Genomic DNA, 22,435 nt, shown 5'->3' on the forward strand with positions numbered 1-22,435 from the left:
ACTCAGTGAAGTGGACAAGAAATAAGGAGAAAAACAAACAGCAGGTGGCGCTATACACATACATTTTATTGAGTAACTCAGTGGATATATTCAAATTTTAATTACATGCAATTACAAAAGTAATCAGATTAAGGTGCTGGTTTGAAAAACTCCAGGACAGTGCTTAGAAGTGAACTGTATATTCCAGATGAGGCTGCACTAATGATTGTTACGTGGTGATATTACATCCCAGTTTTGCAAGTCGACGCCTTTTTTAGTACACAACAATATCCTGCCGGCCTTAGAAGCAGCCGATTGAGATTACGTGCTGTACCTACTATATGATGTAAAAGCGCACCCAGATCCCTCTCCCCCATGAGTGACACCACTGGATCACCAGAGCAACATGGAAACCTAAGGCCCCTTTCACATGGGCGAGATTTCCGTGCGGGTGCAATGCGTGAGGTGAACGCATTGCACCCGCACTGAATCCGGACCCATTCATTTCTATGGGGCTGTGCACATGAGCGGTGATTTTCACGCATCACTTTTGCGTTGCGTGAAAATCGCAGCATGCTCCTTTTTGTGCGTTTTTCACGTAACGCAGGCCCCATAGAAATGAATGGGGTTGCGTGAAAATCAGAAGCACCCGCAAACAAGTGCGGATGCGGTGCGATTTTCACGCACGGTTGCTAGGTGACGATCGGGATGGGGACCCGATCATTATTATTTTCCCTTATAACATGGTTATAAGGGAAAATAATAGCATTCTGAATACAGAATGCATAGCACAATGGGGCTGGAGGAGTTAAAAAAAAATAATAATAATTTAACTCACCTTAATCCACTTGTTCGCACAGCCGGCATCTCTTCTGTCTTCTTTTGTGAGGAATAGGACCTTTGAGGACCTCAGTACGTTCATCACATGGTCCGTCACATGATCCATCACCATGGTGATGGATCATGTGACGGACCATGTGATGAGCATAGTGACGTGCTGCTGCTGTCCAGTCCTATATAAGCACTTAGTAGAAAGCATGGTGCTCACACACCTCACTCAAACTCAAATATAATTAAGGACTCATTAAAGGGGTTATCCCATGATCAATGTAAAAAAATAAAAAAACAGCCCCGTACCTCACATGGATCCAGAACTCCGTCTATTCATTGCTTCAATTGCTCTGCTAGATTTATTTCAAACTGGCAGCTCAAGGGTTATGTTTGTACTCAGGGAGCATATCCTGTCTGTTAGCTCATGGCATTTAAAAGATAGAACTGAGCATGTGCGACCACCTCAGCAAGATGGACAGAGAGATAAAGAAAAGAGCAAACAGCAGGTGGCGCTATACAGATTCATTTTATTGAATAACTCAGTGGCCAAAATAAATTTGTAATTTAATGGAGTTACAAAAGGGGGACAACCCTTTTAATATATAATTTCAATAGAAAATTCTTTGTTTTCCAGAGCCTCCCTTTAATTGCAACATGAAGGCATAATTACTTTTATTTCTAGGTGACCATAGTACTCCTATAGATAAATGACATTGACTGGGTTGATTAATCTAAGGGCTCATGCACACGAACGTATGTATTTTGTGGTCCGCAAAACACGGATCTAAAAAAGAACCGGACGGCATCCGTGTTGGATCAGTTTTTTGTGTGTGGATCCATTGTAACAATGCTTGTCCTTGTCCTCAAAATGGACAAGAATAGGACATGTTCTATTTTTTTTGCGGAACGGACATGTGGACATACAAACATGGAATGCACACAGAGTAATTTCCGTTTTTTTTTAAACCTCATTGAAATGAATGGTTCCGCATACGGACCAGTAAAAAAACCGTAACAGAAACGGAAGAAAAATGCGTTCATGTGCATGAGCCCTAAATCGTATATGGTCCTTTAGCAGAATGATCTCCTTAGCTTTGGTCTCACCTACTTTGATGTTCAGCCATGAATTAGCCTAACCAAGCATACCCAGGATAGCTGTGCAGGGTGAATAGTTCAAGTCAAAGAGAACACGCTAGCTAGATATGTCAAGTGCTCCTTACCTGTGGTCAACCTGTATACATCTGTAGAAGAAGGGAGACCTTGAGATTGCTTGCTGAGTGCTGGTTCTTATAATTAGCACTGCTGGCAGGCACTGGGACGTATGTGAAGTGTTGGCAGTACATGACACCGAACCTTAGTTGTTGTTGGAAGCATCTCGGTAGACCTCATAAAAATATTACCAGGTTAGTTTCTGTTTTCTATTTTCTGAGAAGCCATTACCACGGGCAGCAAGGAATATCCTAAGAGAAGTGAATCCTCTGTGGGTCCTGTGCTGCAGCCGAGCATGGCCTCACTTACCTTTTTACTACACACAGTAGGAAACCACTATTAATCCCTCCCCAAAAATTCTTTTAGATCATTATAATTGCTACTATTGAGTCAATACCTAGTAGAGATACAGACAGAGCAGATCCAGGAAATCCGATGAAATTTGTCCAATTTAATGGAATTTGCCACCTTGTAGATCTGCTAATTTCCAAAACTGTAGAGCTTCCAAACCCTTTTAACACCAGGGGGTGAGAAGTGGCGTTCATTCAAATTTTTCTTTGCTGAGATCGAATTTTCACTGACTAAAATCTCTGACTGTTGCAAAATAAGTCTGAGGGCTCAAATCAGTGTCAGGTTAATGTGAGTTGTTGCCACTTGAGCATTTGAAGCTACTCATAACATCAGGATTAAGAGCCCAGATGCTTGAAACACATAAGTGTGTTATGGGTTTTCCAGGCTCCTGATATTGATGACCTATCCTCACGATAGGTGATTAATATCTGATTGGGGATGGTCCGACACCTAGCACCCGCACTGATCAGCTGTTCCCTGTAGCCTCTGGTGCTGGAACTGGCATTTTTAATAGGACAGGAAGCAGACAGCTCCGTTCAAAGTGTAGTGGCCGTGCTGGGTTCCTGCAGCTCAGCTCCCATTGATGTGAATGAGAGCTGAACTGCAGTATCCCAGCACGGCCACTACACTTTGAACGGAGCTGTCTGCTTCCTGTTCTATTCAAAATGCCAGTTCCAGCACCAGATGCTACAGGGAACAGCTGATCAGTGGGGGAGCCAGGTGCGGGCCCCCAGTGATCAGATATTAATGTCCTATCCTGAGGATAGATCATTAACAGAAATAAAGCAAATGAAAATACGTAAATATTACTTTATTATAAATACATTCCCAAATACCTTTCATTAGTTATAATGACTCATTTTCTCTTGGGAGCAATCATCAGGAGAAATAAAATGGCCGCCGTCCTATTACTACACACAGAACCTGCCCTAATCACACAAGAGGACACGTTACTTCACAACACTGAGGTTAAGAGCTTCCTTTTCCTCCATTCCTACTTGTCAGTGATTATGATCCTGAATACAGCTGATAAGATCTTCTGCTGAATCTCTGTAGGAATAGAGCTCATAAGGAGACATTAGGTACAGAGAGGGGGTGGGGATGTGGCAGCAGCACTTGTATGCAGTCGCCATTAACACAGTCTGTCCTGTCCTGTCCGAACTCCATTCCTAAAGAGATACAGCTGAAGATAATATTAAACTGTATTTAAGATCATAATCCCTGTAGAGCAGAGAGGAGGATGAGGCAGCTCTTTAGCTCAGTCTTCTGAAGTAACTTTCGGTTTTGTGTGTACTAACAGGACGGTGGCCATTTTATTTCCCTAATGATTGCTCCCTAGACAAAACAAGCCATTATATCTAATGAAAGTTATTTGGGAATATATTTATAATAAACTTGGTTGAACTTGATGGACTTATGTCTTTTTTCAACCGTATTAACGATGCACTAGGTAATATTTAAGTATTTTCATTTTCTTAATTCCTGGAGAACCCCTTTAATTTGAGGAGTCTGGAAACCCTTTCAATGACTGTTCTATGTTTCTTATCTTTGTAGACTTTTAATTAGATTTTAATAAAGCTGGAATACTAGGTAACAGAAGGGCTGGACTGGTTCACCTTTTTTGTTGCTGTCCCATGTACCAGTACAGTTATGGAAAGTCAGAATCGGTGAGCTGGATACTTTTACTACTTCTTGTACACGTTGAACATGGGTCCATCTGCATGGGTCCAACAAATTGATGAAATAAAAATCTGAATAACTTGTCATTCTGGGTTTTGGAGTCCAGTGGGAGGTCCTACTCAGTGATTGACAGCTATCTTTGTATTCGTGCTTATATAATGTGTGTATATATATATATATATATGGCAAAGCTGTCAATCATTGAGTGAGACCACCCACTGGACTCTAAAACGTAGGAAGGGCAGCTATATAAATGAATAGTTTCTCACAATTATACAGTATATCAGTCTGCTCAGCTCCTCCAGTTCTATAACTTGCGGGCGATAGATTGCACAGCATTTACAAGGTGACGGGTAAGTAATGCAAACAGCAGTACTAATGTGTATCAACCAGTCACAACTTTACAAGCCGTATTCACCAGAGCTATGTGTATAGAGAACACCGCAACCAACCACCTCGGGACAAATCCAGAAAGACGGTGATATTTTGTTGAATATATAAAATGTCAGCACACGTACAAATGACAATGTTCTACCAGTTGGATGTTACTGTCTTGTAAGGCTAATTTCACATCTCGTTTTTAAATCTGGCAGACGAAGAGTTCCGCGTTGACCATATTAAGCATAGCCAGATAGGGCCATGCACTGCCGAATCCCCATTGACTAAAATGGGATCCGGATGCTTTTCTACATAAATGTCAGCTTTTGGCCAGACAAAAAGTTGTGCATTGATCACTTTTTGTAAAGACGAACGCCAGCATTTATGCCTGAAAGCGGCCAGATCCCAATGTAGTCAATAGGGATCCAGCAGCGCACAGCCTTATCCGGCTATGCCGCACACGGTGAGCTCCGGAAGGCTGTTCCTCTGCCGGATTTAAAAACGCAGATGTGAAACTAGACTAACAGACCAGCAATTTCTTTTTGCAAACAGTATTATGATAGAAATATGAATGACAGGATTGTGTTTTTCATCTCTCCCTTCTGTCCAGACCACAGACCTGTTCATAGGTTTGGTGTTTGAGCTGAGACTTCTGTCCTCTGATGCACTGTCTGAACTATGGCAAAGGTCATCATTTAAATGCAGAGATAACTGGTAAGTACAGCAGCCTTCAAAATGTTAAACCAACCCCAAAATCACTGGTATGGTAAAATATTTTCCATACTGTACCATCTTCTTCCCTTGTACTTATGTGGTCATCAGTAGCAGGATGGCTGATGTATTCATGGTGCAGAACTACATTTCACCTTATGTTCCATTTTTTATCCCTTTCTTAGTCCTCTAAATTCTAGACCTGTGATGGCTAACCTCCGCCACTCCAGCTGTGGTAAAACTACAACTCTCAAGATGCACACTTGCTTGGCTGTTCCCAGAACTCCGTAGAAATGAATGGAACATGCTGGGAGTCGTAGTTTCACCAAAGCTGCAGTGCCGGAGGTTAGCCATCACTGTTCTAGGCTGTCCTTTCCACTTAAAGATGACATGTCAGCTCTTCTTACATGTATGTTTTAGTAAATACTTGTATTTTCCATGAAGTAACAGTTCTGTGATTCATCTTTTATTCCTCCTAGAAATTTACAAATAAATTGACAACTTACCATTCGACTTGTGAAAGTCCCTACATTGCCATCACTAACTGGACGATGTCAGAGATTGTGCATTACCCCAGGGTACCTCAGTGATGAGATGTAATCTGGGGGATGGTTCTTGCAAAGAGCTCTATGTATATTATATATAATCATTTTAAACTTAGAGTATGGATCTAATGCAGTTTAACATTTTTAACTTTTTATACAAAGCTAATTCTCTATAGGTTTTGTACATTTTTACTTACGTTTGCACATAAACCTTGTAGGGATTTGCTCTGGTAGGCAGGGTAAGCGGACGCAATACAGAGGCAAGACCGCGGTTAAAAAAACAAACGTCCAGTGTTTATTCGCACAGTGAAGGCAGAAAAGAAAAACAATGCATCACAGGGTCCTGGTGTTAGTTCACACAGCAAGAGTTCCCCAAATAACATAAATCACCTGGCAGGCGGCTCTCATGCAGCCCTCAGCCTTGTAGTATGGCGGATCTCCTCAGCTCCCCAAAACACAGCGCTTCCACATCTCCACTATCACTTGGAGGATCATACCATACCCAGCTGAGCTGCTGTCTGGGTTTTTAAACCCCAGCCCAAAACCTGGCCTGGACGTGGGGAATAGCCACCCACCCTGCTCTTTGGCTGCTCCCAATAAGAACCGGCCCGGATCGGCTTTACAGCCACACTAAGTAAAACAGTGTCAGCGAGCACTAGCTTCCGCTGACACACAAAATTACCGGTTCTTATCTCACCGAGGCCAGGAACCTTGGTGAAACATACCTTCCGTCAATGACGGACCCTTGCGCCTTCCTACAACCTGTACAACTAAAGAAAACTAACAATATTAAAACACTCCAAATATCGAGTCTGTAAAATGTGATCTGTAAGTAAGAGCTGTCCCATTATAAACAGGCCTAAGAGTATAACTGAGGCTGGGGTACACTGCGCCTGGTCATGGCATACATCACATGGCCAAAGATCTCAGCATTGTGATGCAACTGTTTATTGCAATGTAATGAAAGTGACCACAACCCAAGAGTCACAAGAAATCCTGCAGGTTTCCATGACCGAGACCCAACAGTCACAAGAAGTCCAGCACATTTGTATTTTTCCACCAGTCTGGATGCGGTTACAAGAACGTGCAGGTAGCAATTCACTTTCATTACATTGTGATGTCCAGGACAGTCACATTGTCATACTGCAATGTGCTTTGCATCCTTATAGCGCCAACATTAAAGAAAATGGACATGATAGATACAATAGATAGATAGATAATAGTGATGAGCGAAGTATTCAAAAATTTTATTAGGCTGCTTTGCCGAATTTTACAAACAAATTTGCTTTGTGACGAATTACATCGTCATGAAGCGCATTACTTGGTAAGTATTAGGTGCAATGAGAGGAAGCTGCGATTGCGCCTCCCCATTTGACTGCGAAAAGCCGGTCGCCGCCATCTTGTTTGAAGATCTAGCGAGAAATTTCACGTGGCCCATGATGACATCATCATGCAGGCTGGAGTGGTGACGTCACCGTGCATGTGATTTTGTGCGAGATCTTCAATCAAGATGGCAGCAACTGGCTCTTTGTGCTCAAACGGAAGAGGGAAGTATGATTTGTAAAAAAAAAATTACCACCATTCAGGGGAAATCATTTGGCTACCACAAAGCTTGAGTAAGTTCTTCTTTGCGGCAAATCGAATCTTCCCTGAAACTCAGATTGAATTCCACTTCGTGGAGTTCGATTCACTCAACACTAATAGATAAGATAGAAAAAAATCCACGGAAAGGTTGGTCGCCCCGTCTATCTGAAGAGCTCCTATTTGTAAGTGAGACCGGGACCTGGCATTGGTCCCACACTGTGCATTCTAGACTGTGCTGTAACCAAGTGTTATCCCTAGGGAACCACGATATCAATGTCTGCACCCAGTGAGAATGACTTGGAGAGTCCCAGAGAAAGCCGTCATTCTCATGCAAATCTAATCCTCAGGGCAGCGCTGTCTGGATCCCCCATGTGAAGTGATGAAGTGCACCTGTCCTTCCCCTGCCTTTCACTAACTCATGACTGACATCTATCACAGGCGACGCGTTTCATTTTCATGCAGGCCTTATTGTCTTCCTTTAGCTGGCAGGAAATAATTCTGGGAAGATTTCAGTCTTTTACTGAGAAGGGAAATTGTCTAATTAATTCCCCTTAAATCCTGCATTTTCTTTGCGACTTGTGACCTAATTGTCCATATTAATCAATGTAGTCATTCTTGAAATATGGCTAATTACAATAGTTCTCCTCTGAATTTCAATTGTTTGATTAGTTTGCCAGGGGATGAATGTTTGCAATGATACTTGGCTCTTATGTCATTAATTTCGAGGATTAAACGCTAAAATATTGCATCAAGGTAGCATTTTTTATATAACCCATTTACCCCTTTCATACAGTATTTGTATTATTCATACTTTGTTCACAACTTGGCTTTAAAGTACAATTTAAGGACAAGATATTCTTGATTTCTTGTTCATTAAGGATTGGATTAAGAGCACACTAGATCAGATTAAGGAGTCGAGTTATTTGCAGCACTCTGGCAAAGACTAGTGGGGTTCTTATATAAAAAGGTCTTCTAGAGGTGTGAGAAAAAGGGAACATTTATCTCAGCAGTGTGACATATACATAACATTTTTATGATGCATGAAAAATATGTCATATATTTCCACAGTGTCAGCTATGGAGTAATGTATAGCAGTTTTGTGTGATATATGATATGCAGTGGGCCCCTGAGAAGCTAGCGCAGAGGATGGGAGTGGTAGTGGCCCTGATGATGTGTTATGTGACAGTGTACTCTCTCAGGTCGTTGGTCCCAGGGATCAGCGCAGTGGAAAGGTGATTTGAAGAATCAAGCCAGAAGTAAAAGAATAACAGTCTCTCTTTACTTTGTGCAAAATCTAACTTATGCATCCCATAGTATTAAGCTCAAACGGCAGTTTCGGTCACCAGATGATCAGGTATGATAGCTGGTTAGGTGCCAATTAAATGGTACTAGCAGGTACTTGTAGATATAGGTTTCCACTGTATGGTACAGGCCTAGTGTTTGTCTGGCCCAGAAGAGGTCTAGGTGATAGGTGTCTGAGCTGCAGTCCATCACCTGCAGCAGGGTCTGTAAAGCAGTGATTTACTGATCACTCTCGCTATTTTGGAAGCAGTGTTCTCAATTCTGTCTTTCTTCTTGGAGTGAAGGTTTCAAAGGAGAACTGAATACAGTCCCTTGGAAAAGGAGCTTTGGCATGTGCTTCTTCCTCCTCTCTGTCTGGACTCCTGGCAGGAAGTCGGGCCAGTCCACTCCTACCAGGAAGGGAGGAACAGGGTTGTTAGCCCTGTTCCTGCCAAGCACTGCCAATCATACCTCATACGCTGGAGTACATGGCAGAAACATAACATAATATTCAACATTATACAAAACAATTGCAGATGTTCCCAGATCTGGGATACTGCCGATATTGCTAAATGTTTTGTTATGTATCAACATTATAGACAAAGCCTAAAAAGGTTTCAAGTTTTTGAGATGTTCTCTTTCATTAAACATTTGATACTAGTTCTGTTGACTTCAGAGGGAGTAGAATCAGCTCAAAGGGCACTCATCGGCAGGACCAATCCTGTTAAACTGGGGTTGATCCTGCTGTTTAAAATAATACCTTCCTTTTGAAAATCTGTTGCAGAATTCTCATGAAAAAAGACTTTTATTCATTAAGCAGTGGGAGCGTCTATGTCCCAAGGTGTGTGGTCAGAACTGGAAAGCTGAGGAGCGGTAGTGCTCCGAGCAGATAGGCACCGCCCCTTGGTGCACTAAAGTCCTCATCTGCATAAATAAAAAAGGTATTTTTTCTCAAAAATGCAGCAACCTACCAACAAGCAGAATGCCACCGACTGTTCATTATAGTGAATAATGGGTGTCTCGACTCATGGGTTTTCCATCACTGACATCTCCTGACCTCCCTTTAAAGTGACTTCTTAGAAGATGCATAAAGGTGCACATACCCTTTATTAAAGAGGTAGGTTTGTGCTGACCATAAGGACGTCATGTGCAGTCTTGCTCTGTCCATGGTGCTGACACTTACACGGTGGTATGCATTGCCATGGATGAACTCCTCATCTTCAATGGTAGAAGCCTTCACCCCAAACAAAACAACTCTCAGAGCAATAACTGGATTTCTCTGGCATTTGTGTTGTCCTCCATTGTGAAGCTCCATGCTCAGTACATTGAATATAAAGCTGTTGTTTGCTGTTCCCTGGAAGGAGGCCAATGTGACTGGTTCCCTAGTTTATGGAAGCTCAGAACTTATGGGGAATGCTGCCATCAATGGACTGACCCATTCTACTAAATGTACATAAGATGATAACTAGAAATTGACAGTGGCGGTAGCTTTCATGTAGAATGGATAAATATCGGACTTTACCGCGGCGCCCATCAATCACGTGAACAGTGTTGAATAGTGAAGTAAATATACACTGCTGAATATGTGAGATATGCAAACATGTAAAACAAAGGACCATCTGTAGTTACTGATGGCAAACCAGTTTATTTACTGGGCCTTCATTCAATGGAATTATTCAGTTAACCCACTGTGTGCTGTGTGTTTGGCTACAGTTTTTGGTGAGATAGTTCTACACCTTAAAATTGCCATACTATCTTCTGCTGTAAATGAAGCTACCCTTGGACCTCATTTTTGATTAATCATAGCATATTTTTAAAGGGGTTTACCTTTCCACTACATGTGACCATACCTAAACTATTACTTCTGTAATATAACAGACAGTTCTTTCTTGTGACAACTTTAATTGTCTTTTCCTTGGATTTGTCCAAATCTATATTTTAGGCAACCCCTGCTGGACGCTCTTCCATCTTGTGGAACTGAGGCCTGTGTTGGTTTAATGAAGGAAATCCTTCTTTCAAAGGAATTAGAAGATGAGAAAATGGAATCCTTTCTCTGGTCACTGGCTTTCATAGCAGAGCCAACATCTGGGATGATAGGATCCCTAACAGTGAGTGTATGATTTGTTATTCACATAGAAAAGAAAAGGCAGCTCTCACCTGCTCCTCTTTGCCGTGAGCACGGAACCAGCTCCTGGACACGGCTGACTTGTAAACTCAAAAACAGAACGTAAAATCCAGCTCAATCTTGTAGCAAAGAGGAATACTTTATTTAAGCAATAAAAACTTCCAATACAGGACAGTCTCATGAGTAAGGACCAAAAAAACGTAAGGTCTGAAACACGTAGACGAGACTGTTCTGTATTGGAAGTTTTTATTGCTTTAATAAAGTATTCCTCTTTGCTACAAGATTGAGCTGGATTGTATGTTCTGTTTATGATTTGTTATTGGCTTCTATGATATTGGCAGTGTCAGACCGGGGTTCCTGGGGCCCACCAGAGGAAATTATTCTGAAGGCCCTTTTTTTACACATTGGCCCAGATTTATTATGTGTCTGTACCTAGAATCTGTTTGAAAGGGGCACAAATTGGTGAAATTTGGCACAACTACAGCTTCTATAATTTTTAATGCACGCTTGACAAGGAGGTGGGACTGTAAGGAATGGTGCTTCATTGAAAGAGTTACCTAAGATGTGTCATTTTGTGACAGAATTGCACCATTATTCTGGCATAAAATTCAGTGTCAGATAGGTCAACCAACACTACTCACAAAAAGTTAGGGATATTTAGCTTGTGGGTGAGATTTCAGGATGAACCTAAAATGCACTCTAACCTTTACAGGGGAACTTAATGTGACCTTCTCTAAACTTTTGAATGCATATCTCCAACTGTTCATTATTTCAGTACTTTTTGCACAACTTGCTGTTCTCTATCAAGGAGCTTAACGACAAAATTCACAACAGGTGTTTGATCCATGAATCACTCAATAAATTTCCTGGTTTAATTATAGAATTGGTATTTAAACAGTCTTTCTCATCATGCTGTTCAAATTTTGACATCATGAGACCAAGACGACACCTAACAATGTATTAACAGTACCTCACCATTGCGAGGCTTCAAGCAGGATGTTCTCAGACGTAAGTGGCCACTGAGCTCAGAGTGTCCCAGAGTGTCATCAGCAGGTTGCAACAGAGATACAGAAAGACTGGAAGAGTCACAGAAAGGCATAGAAGTGGGCGTTCTCTGGCCACATCCCTCACTGATGACCGCTTCATTGTAAACAATGCCCTGCAGAACTGGATGGTGAATGCCACGCAACTCTGGGCACATTTAAGGGAGGTGAGAGGCACCCAAGTGTCATGTCAGACCATTTGAAACTGTTTACATCAGCGTGGTCTGCATGCTAGACAACCTGCAAGGGTACCTGACCACACAACCAGGCATAGACGTCATTGTCTTGCATGGGCCAGGGAGCATCTATGCTGGATGATGGACCAGGGGGCCTCAAGTGCTGTTCACTGATGAAAGTCAATTCACACTGAGCAGAAATAATGGCCGCCAGCGATGTTGGAGACATAAAAAAAATCGCTATGTATCAGCCACTGTTTGCCTTTGGTGGTGTTACAGTGTGGGCAGGTATGTCTAGTCGATGTGAATGGTACAGTGACAAGCTCATACTACTTGAATAACATAATTAATCCAGCCATTGTGCGCCTGCAGGAACAACACAGGCCTAATTTCATCTTCATGGATGACAATGCACCAGCTCAAAGAGGTCGCATCATTAGTGAACTGCTGCTGGAGACTGGGGTACCACAAATAGAATGATCTGCACTTTCTCCAGACCTGCATCCCATTGAAAACCTATGGGATCAGCTGAGTCGCCGTGTAGAGGCTCGTAACTCTGTACCCCAGAACCTCAATGACCTGAGGGCCTCCCTTCAAGAAGAGTGGGATGCCATGCCTCGGCAGACAATAAGTCGACTTGTGAACAGCATTCGACGTTGTTATTGAGACATTATTGAAACATTGGCATTTTTTGTGGGGGTATACTCACCACTGTTTTTAGCTTTTGTTTCAATAAGTTGTTTGAGATGAGGAAATCTCCATTGCATGCTTCTACTTAAATGCCCTACTTTTATGATATGGAGCGTGAACTTTTTATGTTAAATTTCATAAATTTTTTCATAAATATTCCTAACTTTTTGTGAGTAGTGTGCAGGTGAAACTCGAAAAATTTGAATATCGTGCAAAGTTAATTTATTTCAGTAATGCAACTTAAAGGTGAAACTAACATATGAGATAGACTCATTACATGCAGAGCGAGATATTTCAAGCCTTTATTTGTTATAATTTGGATGATTATGGCTTGTAGCTTATGAAAAACCCAAATTCACAATCTCAGAAAATTAGAATATTGTGAAAAGGTTTAATATTCTAGGCTCAAGGTGTCACACTCTAGTCAGCAGGATCTTTAATAACACCTGCAAAGGGTTCCTGAGCCTTTACATTGTCTCTTAGTCTGGTTCAGTAGGAATCACAATCATGGGAAAGACTGCTGACCTGACAGTTGTGCAGAAAACCATACCTGACACCTCCAAGGAGGGAAAGCCTCAATAGGTAATTGCAAAAGAAGTTGGATGTTCCCAAAGTACTGTATCAAAGTACATTAATAGAAAGTAATGTGGAAGGGACAAGTGTGGAAGAAAAAGGTGCACAAGCAGCAGGGATGACCGCAGCCTGGAGAGGATTGTTAGGAAAAGGCCATTCAAAAGTGTTGGGGACTTTCACAAGGAGTGGACTGAGGCTGGAGTTAGTGCATCAGGAGCCACCACACACAGATGGATCCTGGACATGGGCTTCAAATGTCGTATTACTCTTGTCAAGCCTCTCCTGAACAACAAACAACGTCAGAAGCATCTTACCTGGGTAAAAGAAAAAAAGAACTGGTCTGTTGCTCAGTGGTCCAAAGTCCTCTTTTCTGATGAGAGCAACTTTTGCATCTCATTTGGAAACCAAGGACCCAGAGTCTGGAGGAAGAACGGAGAAGCACACAATGCAAGATGCTTGAAGTTGGTTCACTGTGCTTCATTAAGTCCAGAGTTAAAGCAGCCATCTACCAGGAGATTTTGGAGCATTTCATGCTTCCTTCCGCAGACGAGCTTTATGGAGATGGTGACTTCATTTTCCAGCAGGGCTTGTCACCTGCCCACACTGCCAAAAGTACCAAAACCTGGTTTAATGACCATGGGATTACTGTGCTTGATTGGCCAGCAAACTCACCTGACCTAAACCCCATAGAGAATCTATGGGGCATTGCCAAGAAAAAGATGAGAGACATGAGACAGAACAATGCAGAAGAGCTGAAGGCTGCTATTGAAGCATCCTGGTCTTCCATAACACCCCACCAGTGCCATAGGCTAATAGCACCCATGCCGCATTGAGGCAGTAATTGATGCAAAAGGGACCAAAACCAAGTACTGAGTACATATGCATGATTATACTTTTCAGAGGTCCTACATTTTTCTATTTAGCATCCTTTTTTTTAAATTTAATGTAATAATCTAATTTTCTGAGATTGTGAATTTGGGGTTTCATAAACTATAAGCCATAATCATCCAGATTATAACAAATAAAGGCTTGAAATATCTCGCTTTGCATGTAATGAGTCTATCTCGTATATTAGTTTCACCTTTTAAGTTGCATTACTGAAAAAAATGAACTTTGCACGATATTCAATTTTTTTTAGTTTTACCTGTATGTTAGGGGAAAGTGTCTGTCCCTGCACCAGACATATGAACCAGCTTGAGCCCCTATGATAAATCTGGTGCAGGTCTAGACAGGCTGTATATGTTCATGCCATCTACAGGACTAGTTCATCTGGCACAGTGTCTTAAATTATGCTTTTGCTGCCGAGCTTTCCATATGCCCTGCATGCTCGGCTCAGCTGAGCATGCATATGTTCTCCACACAGAGAGGGGAATAAACCTTTTTCCAAACATGTCTGGTGGTGGTGTATCTCCCATGAGAACAAAAGATCAGACATGTTGTAATAGAACATGCCGGACCCTTCTTTCCCCTGACATTTGCCGGTGGGGAAAAAGCGGGGCACCCCCATACACATTAGTTGGTCGGACAGTTCTTCTATAATCAAAAAGCTCAGTGGACTTTGTCTAATCTCTATTGTTTTAGTCTTTTTTAAAGGATCACTGATGTATTTATAGAGACGTAGCAAAAGTTTTGATCGGTAGAGGTCTGAGTGCTTCTCACTTCCTTTTCTGCAGCGAGGAGAGAGAGCGTGATATGTGATCGTTTCTCTCTCCTCGTTCTAGCAATCAGTCTGGGGTCTCAGCACTCAGACACCCTTTGATAAAAACTTTTAATATGTCTCTATGACGTATAAAAAGTTTTCAGAAAACTCTGTGACCCTTTAATAAAAAGACCCAGTGTTGATGTGATGACTTCCACGGTGCTGTATTTATTAGATGTCAGGTAGTACCCCATCCTGAAAGTAGCTGTTCACAATGTGGACTTCTTGAGTTGTTGTGACTCACTCCATTTGGCATCTTGTGTTCGTTACAATACAAATTCTTAAGGTCAGCAGTATAACGTAATGCAGCTGAAAAATAATTCTATACAGTTGTTCAGAAGAATTTTCCATTTGATTACATTTAAGATTAATACCTTCTGCTTCCCATTATCTGCTGAAATTTAAAACATTTTTAGTGATTATTAAAGGAAACATGTGCCCATCACATTACTATTGGTAATGCAAGAATAGATCACCAAAAGCTTCCTACATATACGCTATATGGCTGAAATGTACCTGTGTTATGACCAGCGGGTGAGAGCCCACTGTCTCACGTGACCAACTCCCTCCGAGGGCGATGTCTGAGCACACCCCTCATTCTTCACATGATACCTCTGATGGTGAGGAGAGACTTTCCTGAGGGGTGTAACAGGTGCTACCCAGGGCCGGTGCAAGGACTTTTGCCAACACAAGCGAAGCTACATTTTGGTGCCCCCCCCCCCCCGCAGCTCACCTGGCCCTGGTCCTGTCTGCAGCAGCTGGCTTCTCCTCTGTGTGTCCTGGTATCTTCTCTCTGCTTCAGACAATCGCTGGTTTGAGGACCATATTTCTCGCGCTCTAAGACGCACCTAGGTTTTAGAGGAGGATAATAAGAAAAAAATATTACCCTAGGTCAGACCAGCAATCAGACCCCCAATGTTAATCAGACCTCATATCAGACCCCCAATGCCTCAGATCAGACCCCCATGTCAGACATCAGCCCCCATCCATCATCCCCCCATGTCAGACATCATGCCCCCCATGTCAGCCATCAGCCCCGCATGTCAGCCATCAGCCCCCCATGTCACATTTTTCCCCCTTCATGTCACATCAGCCCTCCATGTTACATTTCTCCCCCTCCTTTTTATATAATCCCCTCTGTCACATCACCCCATGTCACATTTCACCCCCTCAATGTCACATTTCTCCCCCTCCACAACTCACAAGTAAGTGATAAAAAAAACAAAAAGGTTAATTTTTCCGCCCTCCCCCAGGGTGCACCCTAAGGCAGCCGCTTGGTCTGCCTTATGGTAGCACCGGCCCTGGTGCTACCTCAGAGGGGAACTGGAACACGAGGGAATCGGGACCTGAGTGTGAACCCACTGGACAGACCTCAGACAGGAGCATAGTCAGGGTACAAAGGCAGATGTCAAAGCAGGGAGCAATCAGGCAAAGTCTGTAAAACGTAAACCAAAGTCCGGTACACAGAATGTCAAGAAACATCAGAACGCCTTAGCTAAAACTAGGAAACTAGACTAGCCAGGAACCTAATTGCTCAGGTGCCTCCCAGTTGAGGCACCTTTAAATACACATGGCAGACCAGCCATAGGCTGGGGAAGATAGAGGGCGGGCGTGCGCATGCTACCTCAGAAAAGGAGGAGAGACACACTCACCTACTTCCTAACAAACAGTACAGGACTCTGAGCTGGAGCACTCCGAGCTGGAAGGAGGATGCCAGCATGGGGTGTATACAATAGTTAAGCTACCCGCTGCCCATGCTTGTCAGCACGTGCCTGCATGTAGGGGCAGCAGCACAGGCAAGGAGCGCTGGACTAACAACCTGTACACCTATGTCAGCTTTTTGAACTTCCCATTCCAAAACCATGGCTGTTAATAGGAAGTTGGGCCCCTTTTTATGGCAAGAACAGTCCGCTCTAGAATATCTTTCTACAAGATTTTGGAGTCCTTGTGAATTTGTGCTCATTCTGTGAACAGAGCATTTGTGAAGTCACACACTGATGGATAAGAAGATTTGGCTCGGTCTTTAAATTTATCCCCAAGATGTTGGATGGGGTTGAGGTCAGGACTTTGTGCAGCCACTTGACTCCCTCCACACGGAACTTATCAAACTACTGTATGTTTTTATGGAGGTCACTTTGTGCACAGGGGCACAGTCATGTTGAAACAGGAAAGGGTCCTCCCCAAAATGGTGGCACAAATTTGAAACCATACAGTTGCTGACAATGTCTGTGTATACTGTAGCACTAATATTATCTTGAAAAACAGACAAAAATATTATTCATTCCCCACAAAAATTTTACATCAGGCACCCTCTGCATCCAGTAGGTTCAATTTTCCAGGCATCTATTAAACCCAGGTTTGTTTTTCAGACGGCTGAATTTTAGGTCTGTAGTTTGTGCCCACCGCCCTCCTGCTGTCCCGTGCTACTCACCATGCCATCCGGCGTCCTGGTCTCTGGCATCCTCTCCATGTTGCTGCCTCCATCATCTATCCTAGTGTGCCCTTAGGGCTCGCGTCCTCCCATTCAGCATTTTAAAGGGCCAGTACATGTGTTCACTAAACCTTCCCCAGCCAATGCTTGAGGTTTCCTGAGTATTTAAGGCACCCATTCAGACAGAGGGGGCCTAAGCTTTAAGGTTCCATGTGACCAGCAAAGGTGGTTTGAAAACTTGTGCTTTAGTGACTCTTGCATTATCCAGTCTGTGTTCCTGACATGTACACATCCTGCCTGTGGACTCCTGACCTCACAGTTCAGCTTTCTGTTCAAGTTCATGTTTAAAGGGATTCTGTCACCTCTTTTTACCTTATAGAGATGCGGACATGCACGGCTAGATCGCCGCTAGCATGTTCGCAATATACCTGTCCCATATCTATGAGTGGTTTTATTGAGTCAGATTGCCGTAATCTTGCGATGCTCAAGCTCGCGCATGCTCAGTGCCAGCATAGTGTTCCTTCTTTTTTACACTCAATAAAACCACTCAGATATGGGACAGGTATATTGCAGACATGCTAGCGGCGATCTAGCCGTGCATGTCCGCATCTCTATAAGGTAAAAAGAGGTGACAGAATCCCTTTAAGTTCTCCTAGTCTGTCTGCCTGTCTGTGCTACAGTCTAGAGACTGTCCAGATTGCTTACACAATTGTGGTGTAGTTTTCCTCCATCTCAACTATCCAACCAAGTTTCCTTTAGGCTCCATTCACACGTCCGCAAGTGTGGTCCGCATCCGTTCCGCAATTGTGCGGAACGGGTGCGGACCCATTCATTCTCTATGGGGACGGAATGGATGCGGACTTCGCAACAAAATAGAGCATGTCCTATTCTTGTCTGCAGCTGCGGATAAGAATAGGACTTCTCTATTTAGTGCCAGCCATGTTCGGCACAGTGTATTGTGGATCCGCAATACACCACGAACCTGTGAATGGACCCTTAGTCAAATTTTGCCAAAAGAAACATAATTAGTCTAAGTGACCGCTCAGATTGTTCCTCTATTTTTGGTGTGCTTTTTGCGCCTAGAGCCTCTGGTGCTTGCACCAGTGTCCCTGACCCCAGTGGGTCAGTTGCCAACTACACCAGGACTATCCCAGGAGGTAGCGGTCTGATTGCTAACCCTCAGCAAAGTCTAGATCCATGTACAGGGTTTACAAGGTGAATACCAGGGAAGTCCATACTCACTGATCCATAACACTGGATAGCAAAAATGCGATTTATCTCTCCAGAGAACACATTACCACTGCTCCAGAGACCAGTGACAATATATGCTTCACACCACTCCAGCTGAAAATCTATCCATCTATCCTCTGGATAGATCATCAGTATCTGATCGGTGAGTGTCCGACACTGGGACCCCACTGCTCAGCTGTTTGAGAAGGCACCAATGCTCCTGTGCCGCGGCCTTCTCTCAGCTTTTCCTAGGCCAGTAATGACATGATCATCATGTGGCCTAGGAGCAGCTCACAGGAGCACCAGTGCCTTCTCAAGCAGCTGATCGGTGGGGGTCCTAGGTGTTGGACCCCCACCGATCAACTACTGATGACCTATCCTAAGAATAAGTCATCAGTTTTAAAATCTCATAAAACCCTTTTAATCTTTGTCTCCTTTCACATTCACAAATAATGGGAATTCTAAACATGGCTGATACTACTTTAATTTGTAAATCCACTGTGTAACTGCTTCTGAATATACACTTCTACATCTGTCAGGAAAATCAGTCCTTCTATGGTGGGTTCAACCAAGATACTTTAGAATTCCTTCAAGTACATACCATTAAACAATGGTGGTTTAAAACAGAGGGACCTCGAAAGGGACTTCAGCAAACAAATATGCCCAATTAAATGACTTAGTAGAGGTATTTAGTTAACAATGGGTACAATGAGGTCTACAGCAATGTTCCTCAACCTGTGGCTCCCTATCTACTGCAAAACGAGAAAACACCCATCATACTGAAGATGGGTTAGCACTGCAGTCCCACTAGTATTTAGTGAAAAAGGACCGGCACTTACTTTCTTGACGATATGAAGAGACATTTATTCAAGGCATAATAGCTTTCAGCTACCAGTGCATGGTGGGAGTAGTAGTTTTGGAATAGCAGGAGAGCCAAAGGTTGGAGATCACTGGTCTAGAGCAAGCTCTATATTGTGTAGGCACATACATTGGTAAACCAAAGACAGATATTATCTGTTAGCATAGGGCTCAGGTAGATCTTCTGTCTTTGAAAAATATCTTTAAAAAACATTTTTGCAGTAGAATACATTTTGGATTGTGTATTCCCAGCATTTGCTGCAAGACCCTGGAGCCGGACTGAGTGTATACCTTGCCATCACCTCCATGGTACACCACTTCTGCTTGGCTAATAGAGGCTGTCATGAGGTTCCGGAAGTACAAAATGTTATGAATATTTTGCAAGAACGCCTGGGAAATAACTGTACTGCAAAAAACCGAGAGGAAATGCAACAGGTATGGATTCCCTGCCCTGCAATGTGATTACAGATGTGCATGGTCCTGGTTTATATGCTTTGGGATACTTAAAGGGAACCTGTCACATTAAACATGGTGGCTGAGCTGCAGGCATCATGTTAGAGAGAAGGAGGGTTTTATGGGAAAAGATACAGTATAACCCTTATTTCATTCATATATATTCCTGCTTATTCTGAGCTTTGAGGTCAGGAGGCGGTCCTATCAGTGATTGACAGCCTTCCCTCTATGAGTGTGCATACAGAGCTGGCTGTCAATCACTGATAGGACCGCCTCCTGGGCTTCAAAGCTCAGAATGAGCAGGAATTTATACAGTATGAAGGAAATAAGGGTTATACTGTAACTTTTCCCATAAAACTCCTTCTCTATAACATGCTGCCCATAGTGTACATTGGATTTTCATGGTGACAGGTTCCATGGTCACTGAGTTTTCATTATACTTTTGATATGTCATAGTGATTTATGAAAGGTGGGGGTCTGAGAGTCGAGAACCCCGCCGATTTCTAGATTGAGGAGAGAGAAGCGCTCAAATATCGCACGTCTCTGCTTTCTGCAATTGAGATGAACACATAGGGGGTTCGGTCACAAAGCGGATTTGCGCCTGAATCTGCGACTTTTCCCCACTCACGCCAAGTATAAAAAGGGGTGTGGCGTGGACAAGGAAGGGGGCGGGATGGCTAGCCGGCCCATCTCATTTATCATTTTCTTCAACTGTTTTAGGTGTAGAAAATGATCTAAATCCATGCCAGCAAGAGAGCTACTTTCACATTATATTTGTATTCCGGCGGGGTAACAGCCTGCCGGATCCGTGCTGATGCTAGTGCACGCGTGCCGCCAGAAGTCCGCTTCGGCCCCGTTTACTATGAGGTCCGGCCGCAGCACAGCGAACATGCCGAGAGCCGGCTGGAATAAAACTACATGTCGAGAAGGCTGCCGCTAGTGTGAAAGTAGCCTTAGGTTGTCCGGCACCTCTACATAACTTCATGGCCAGAGAAAGGGGTATTAAGACCAGCATCTAAAGCGCCGGTCTCAATAAATGACCCCAATAGATTTTCTATTGAGTCCGTCTCACTTCCTCTCCTGCAGGGAGGAGAGAGAGGGTGATACCTGAAAACTTCTATCTCCTTGTTCTAGAGATCAAAAACCACGATCATTGCCTTTGATACGTCTCTATGACAGACCAAAAATTTTATGAAAACTCAGTGGAAGCAGATTTTTCTCATATTTTATGTACGTACATTGGAAGAGTAATTGGATTATTTCCTTTTTGTTTTCTGTTTTGTCTAGATGCAGGGTGTATTAAAAGCTATTGGAAATGCTGGATTGGCTGCTAGTTTACTAATACCCACACTAAACTGGTGTGCCCTCATCAAAACCAATCCTGAAAGCACTAGACTGGCGGCTGTGGATGCATTCAGGAGGATTCCCTGCTCTGCTAATGTAAGCCGCTGTGAGAGTCTATAAGCCCATTGTAATGCCCTACATGATTGATGCCCTCTAGATACGTCGTTTTAAAGGGTAGCTTCACATTCAAAGATCATTTACATCCAAACATACTACTACAGTTTCTTTGTCAATAAAGGGGTTGGCCACTTTATCATATTTTCTCTAAAAGTGATGTAAACAGCACTAGAAGTGACTTACTTATATGACGGTATAATAAAATCCACTCCTATGTAGACACACAGTGATATTCAATGGAGGCCGTTCATGGATGAGTGTGGTCACATGTCCCTCCATCAGGGGTCATTTTATGAACACAGTCAGGGAAGAGCCTGTACTAAAACAAGGAGACAAGACTTCTGGGGAAGATTATTTTATACCCTCATATTCAGGGACGGACTGGCCACAGACCCTACAGGGAAACTTCCCAATGGGCCGACGTCCACGGGGAGACCAGAGGCCTCTTCGTGGCTTTCAGCTGGGTACATAACAAGGCTTAATGAATGATAGGAGCATCAGGTACTTACGCCCCTGGCCAACGGTCGCAGGTGTCCGCGTCTCAGACTCCCACCAATTAGATACTAATGACCTATCCAGAGGACAGGTCATCAGTATAAAAGTCTTGGAAACCCCCTTAACTATGCATTATGTGTTTATTTAGAAATTGTTATTGTACACCCGGAGGTCGCTATAAGAAATAATATATCCGTTCTCATTAGAGCTGAGCGGAGTATTCCAAAATTCGAGTGGCTTAACCGAATAAAAAAAAATAAAAAAATCACTTTGTGATTAATTACTTTGTCACGAAGAGCATTTCTTTGTAAGTAGTGGGTGCAATGACAGGGAGCAGCGATTGCGATGCCCACTGTCATTGTACTCCTCAGATACCGCGTTCATACATGATCATGGCATCTGATAGCAATAATCGGGTGTAAAAAAATAAAAAACTCCATCTTGTTTGAAGATCTGGTGCGAAATCTCACCTCAGCCCGTGACGATGTCATACGTCACCGCGCATGGGGTTTCGTGCGAGATCTTCAAGCAAGATGATGGCCGCTGGCCGTCGCAAGCAAATGGATGAGGTAAGTATGATTATTATTTTTTTTACACTGTTCTCTACCACGAAGCGCAAGGAAATTTGGCTTCACGGCGAATCGAATTCGAT

The 22,435-nt window shown here is 43.1% G+C and overlaps 1 protein-coding gene across 1 annotated transcript in view; it reads left to right on the forward strand.

The window, feature by feature from the left end:
- The window catches only part of LOC122945455 (vitellogenin), a 178,468-nt gene that overhangs the window by 65,188 nt on the left and 90,845 nt on the right, over nt 1–22,435 (forward strand). The window contains exons 9-11 of the mRNA XM_044304523.1: nt 5,039–5,142; nt 10,492–10,657; nt 21,115–21,267. Of these exons, the coding sequence (XP_044160458.1) occupies nt 5,039–5,142; nt 10,492–10,657; nt 21,115–21,267 (423 nt within the window). The remainder of the gene's footprint in view (nt 1–5,038; nt 5,143–10,491; nt 10,658–21,114; nt 21,268–22,435) is intronic.

The sequence above is a fragment of the Bufo gargarizans genome, chromosome 8 (genome assembly GCF_014858855.1).
Source record: "Bufo gargarizans isolate SCDJY-AF-19 chromosome 8, ASM1485885v1, whole genome shotgun sequence".
NCBI classification, from domain to species: domain Eukaryota; kingdom Metazoa; phylum Chordata; class Amphibia; order Anura; family Bufonidae; genus Bufo; species Bufo gargarizans.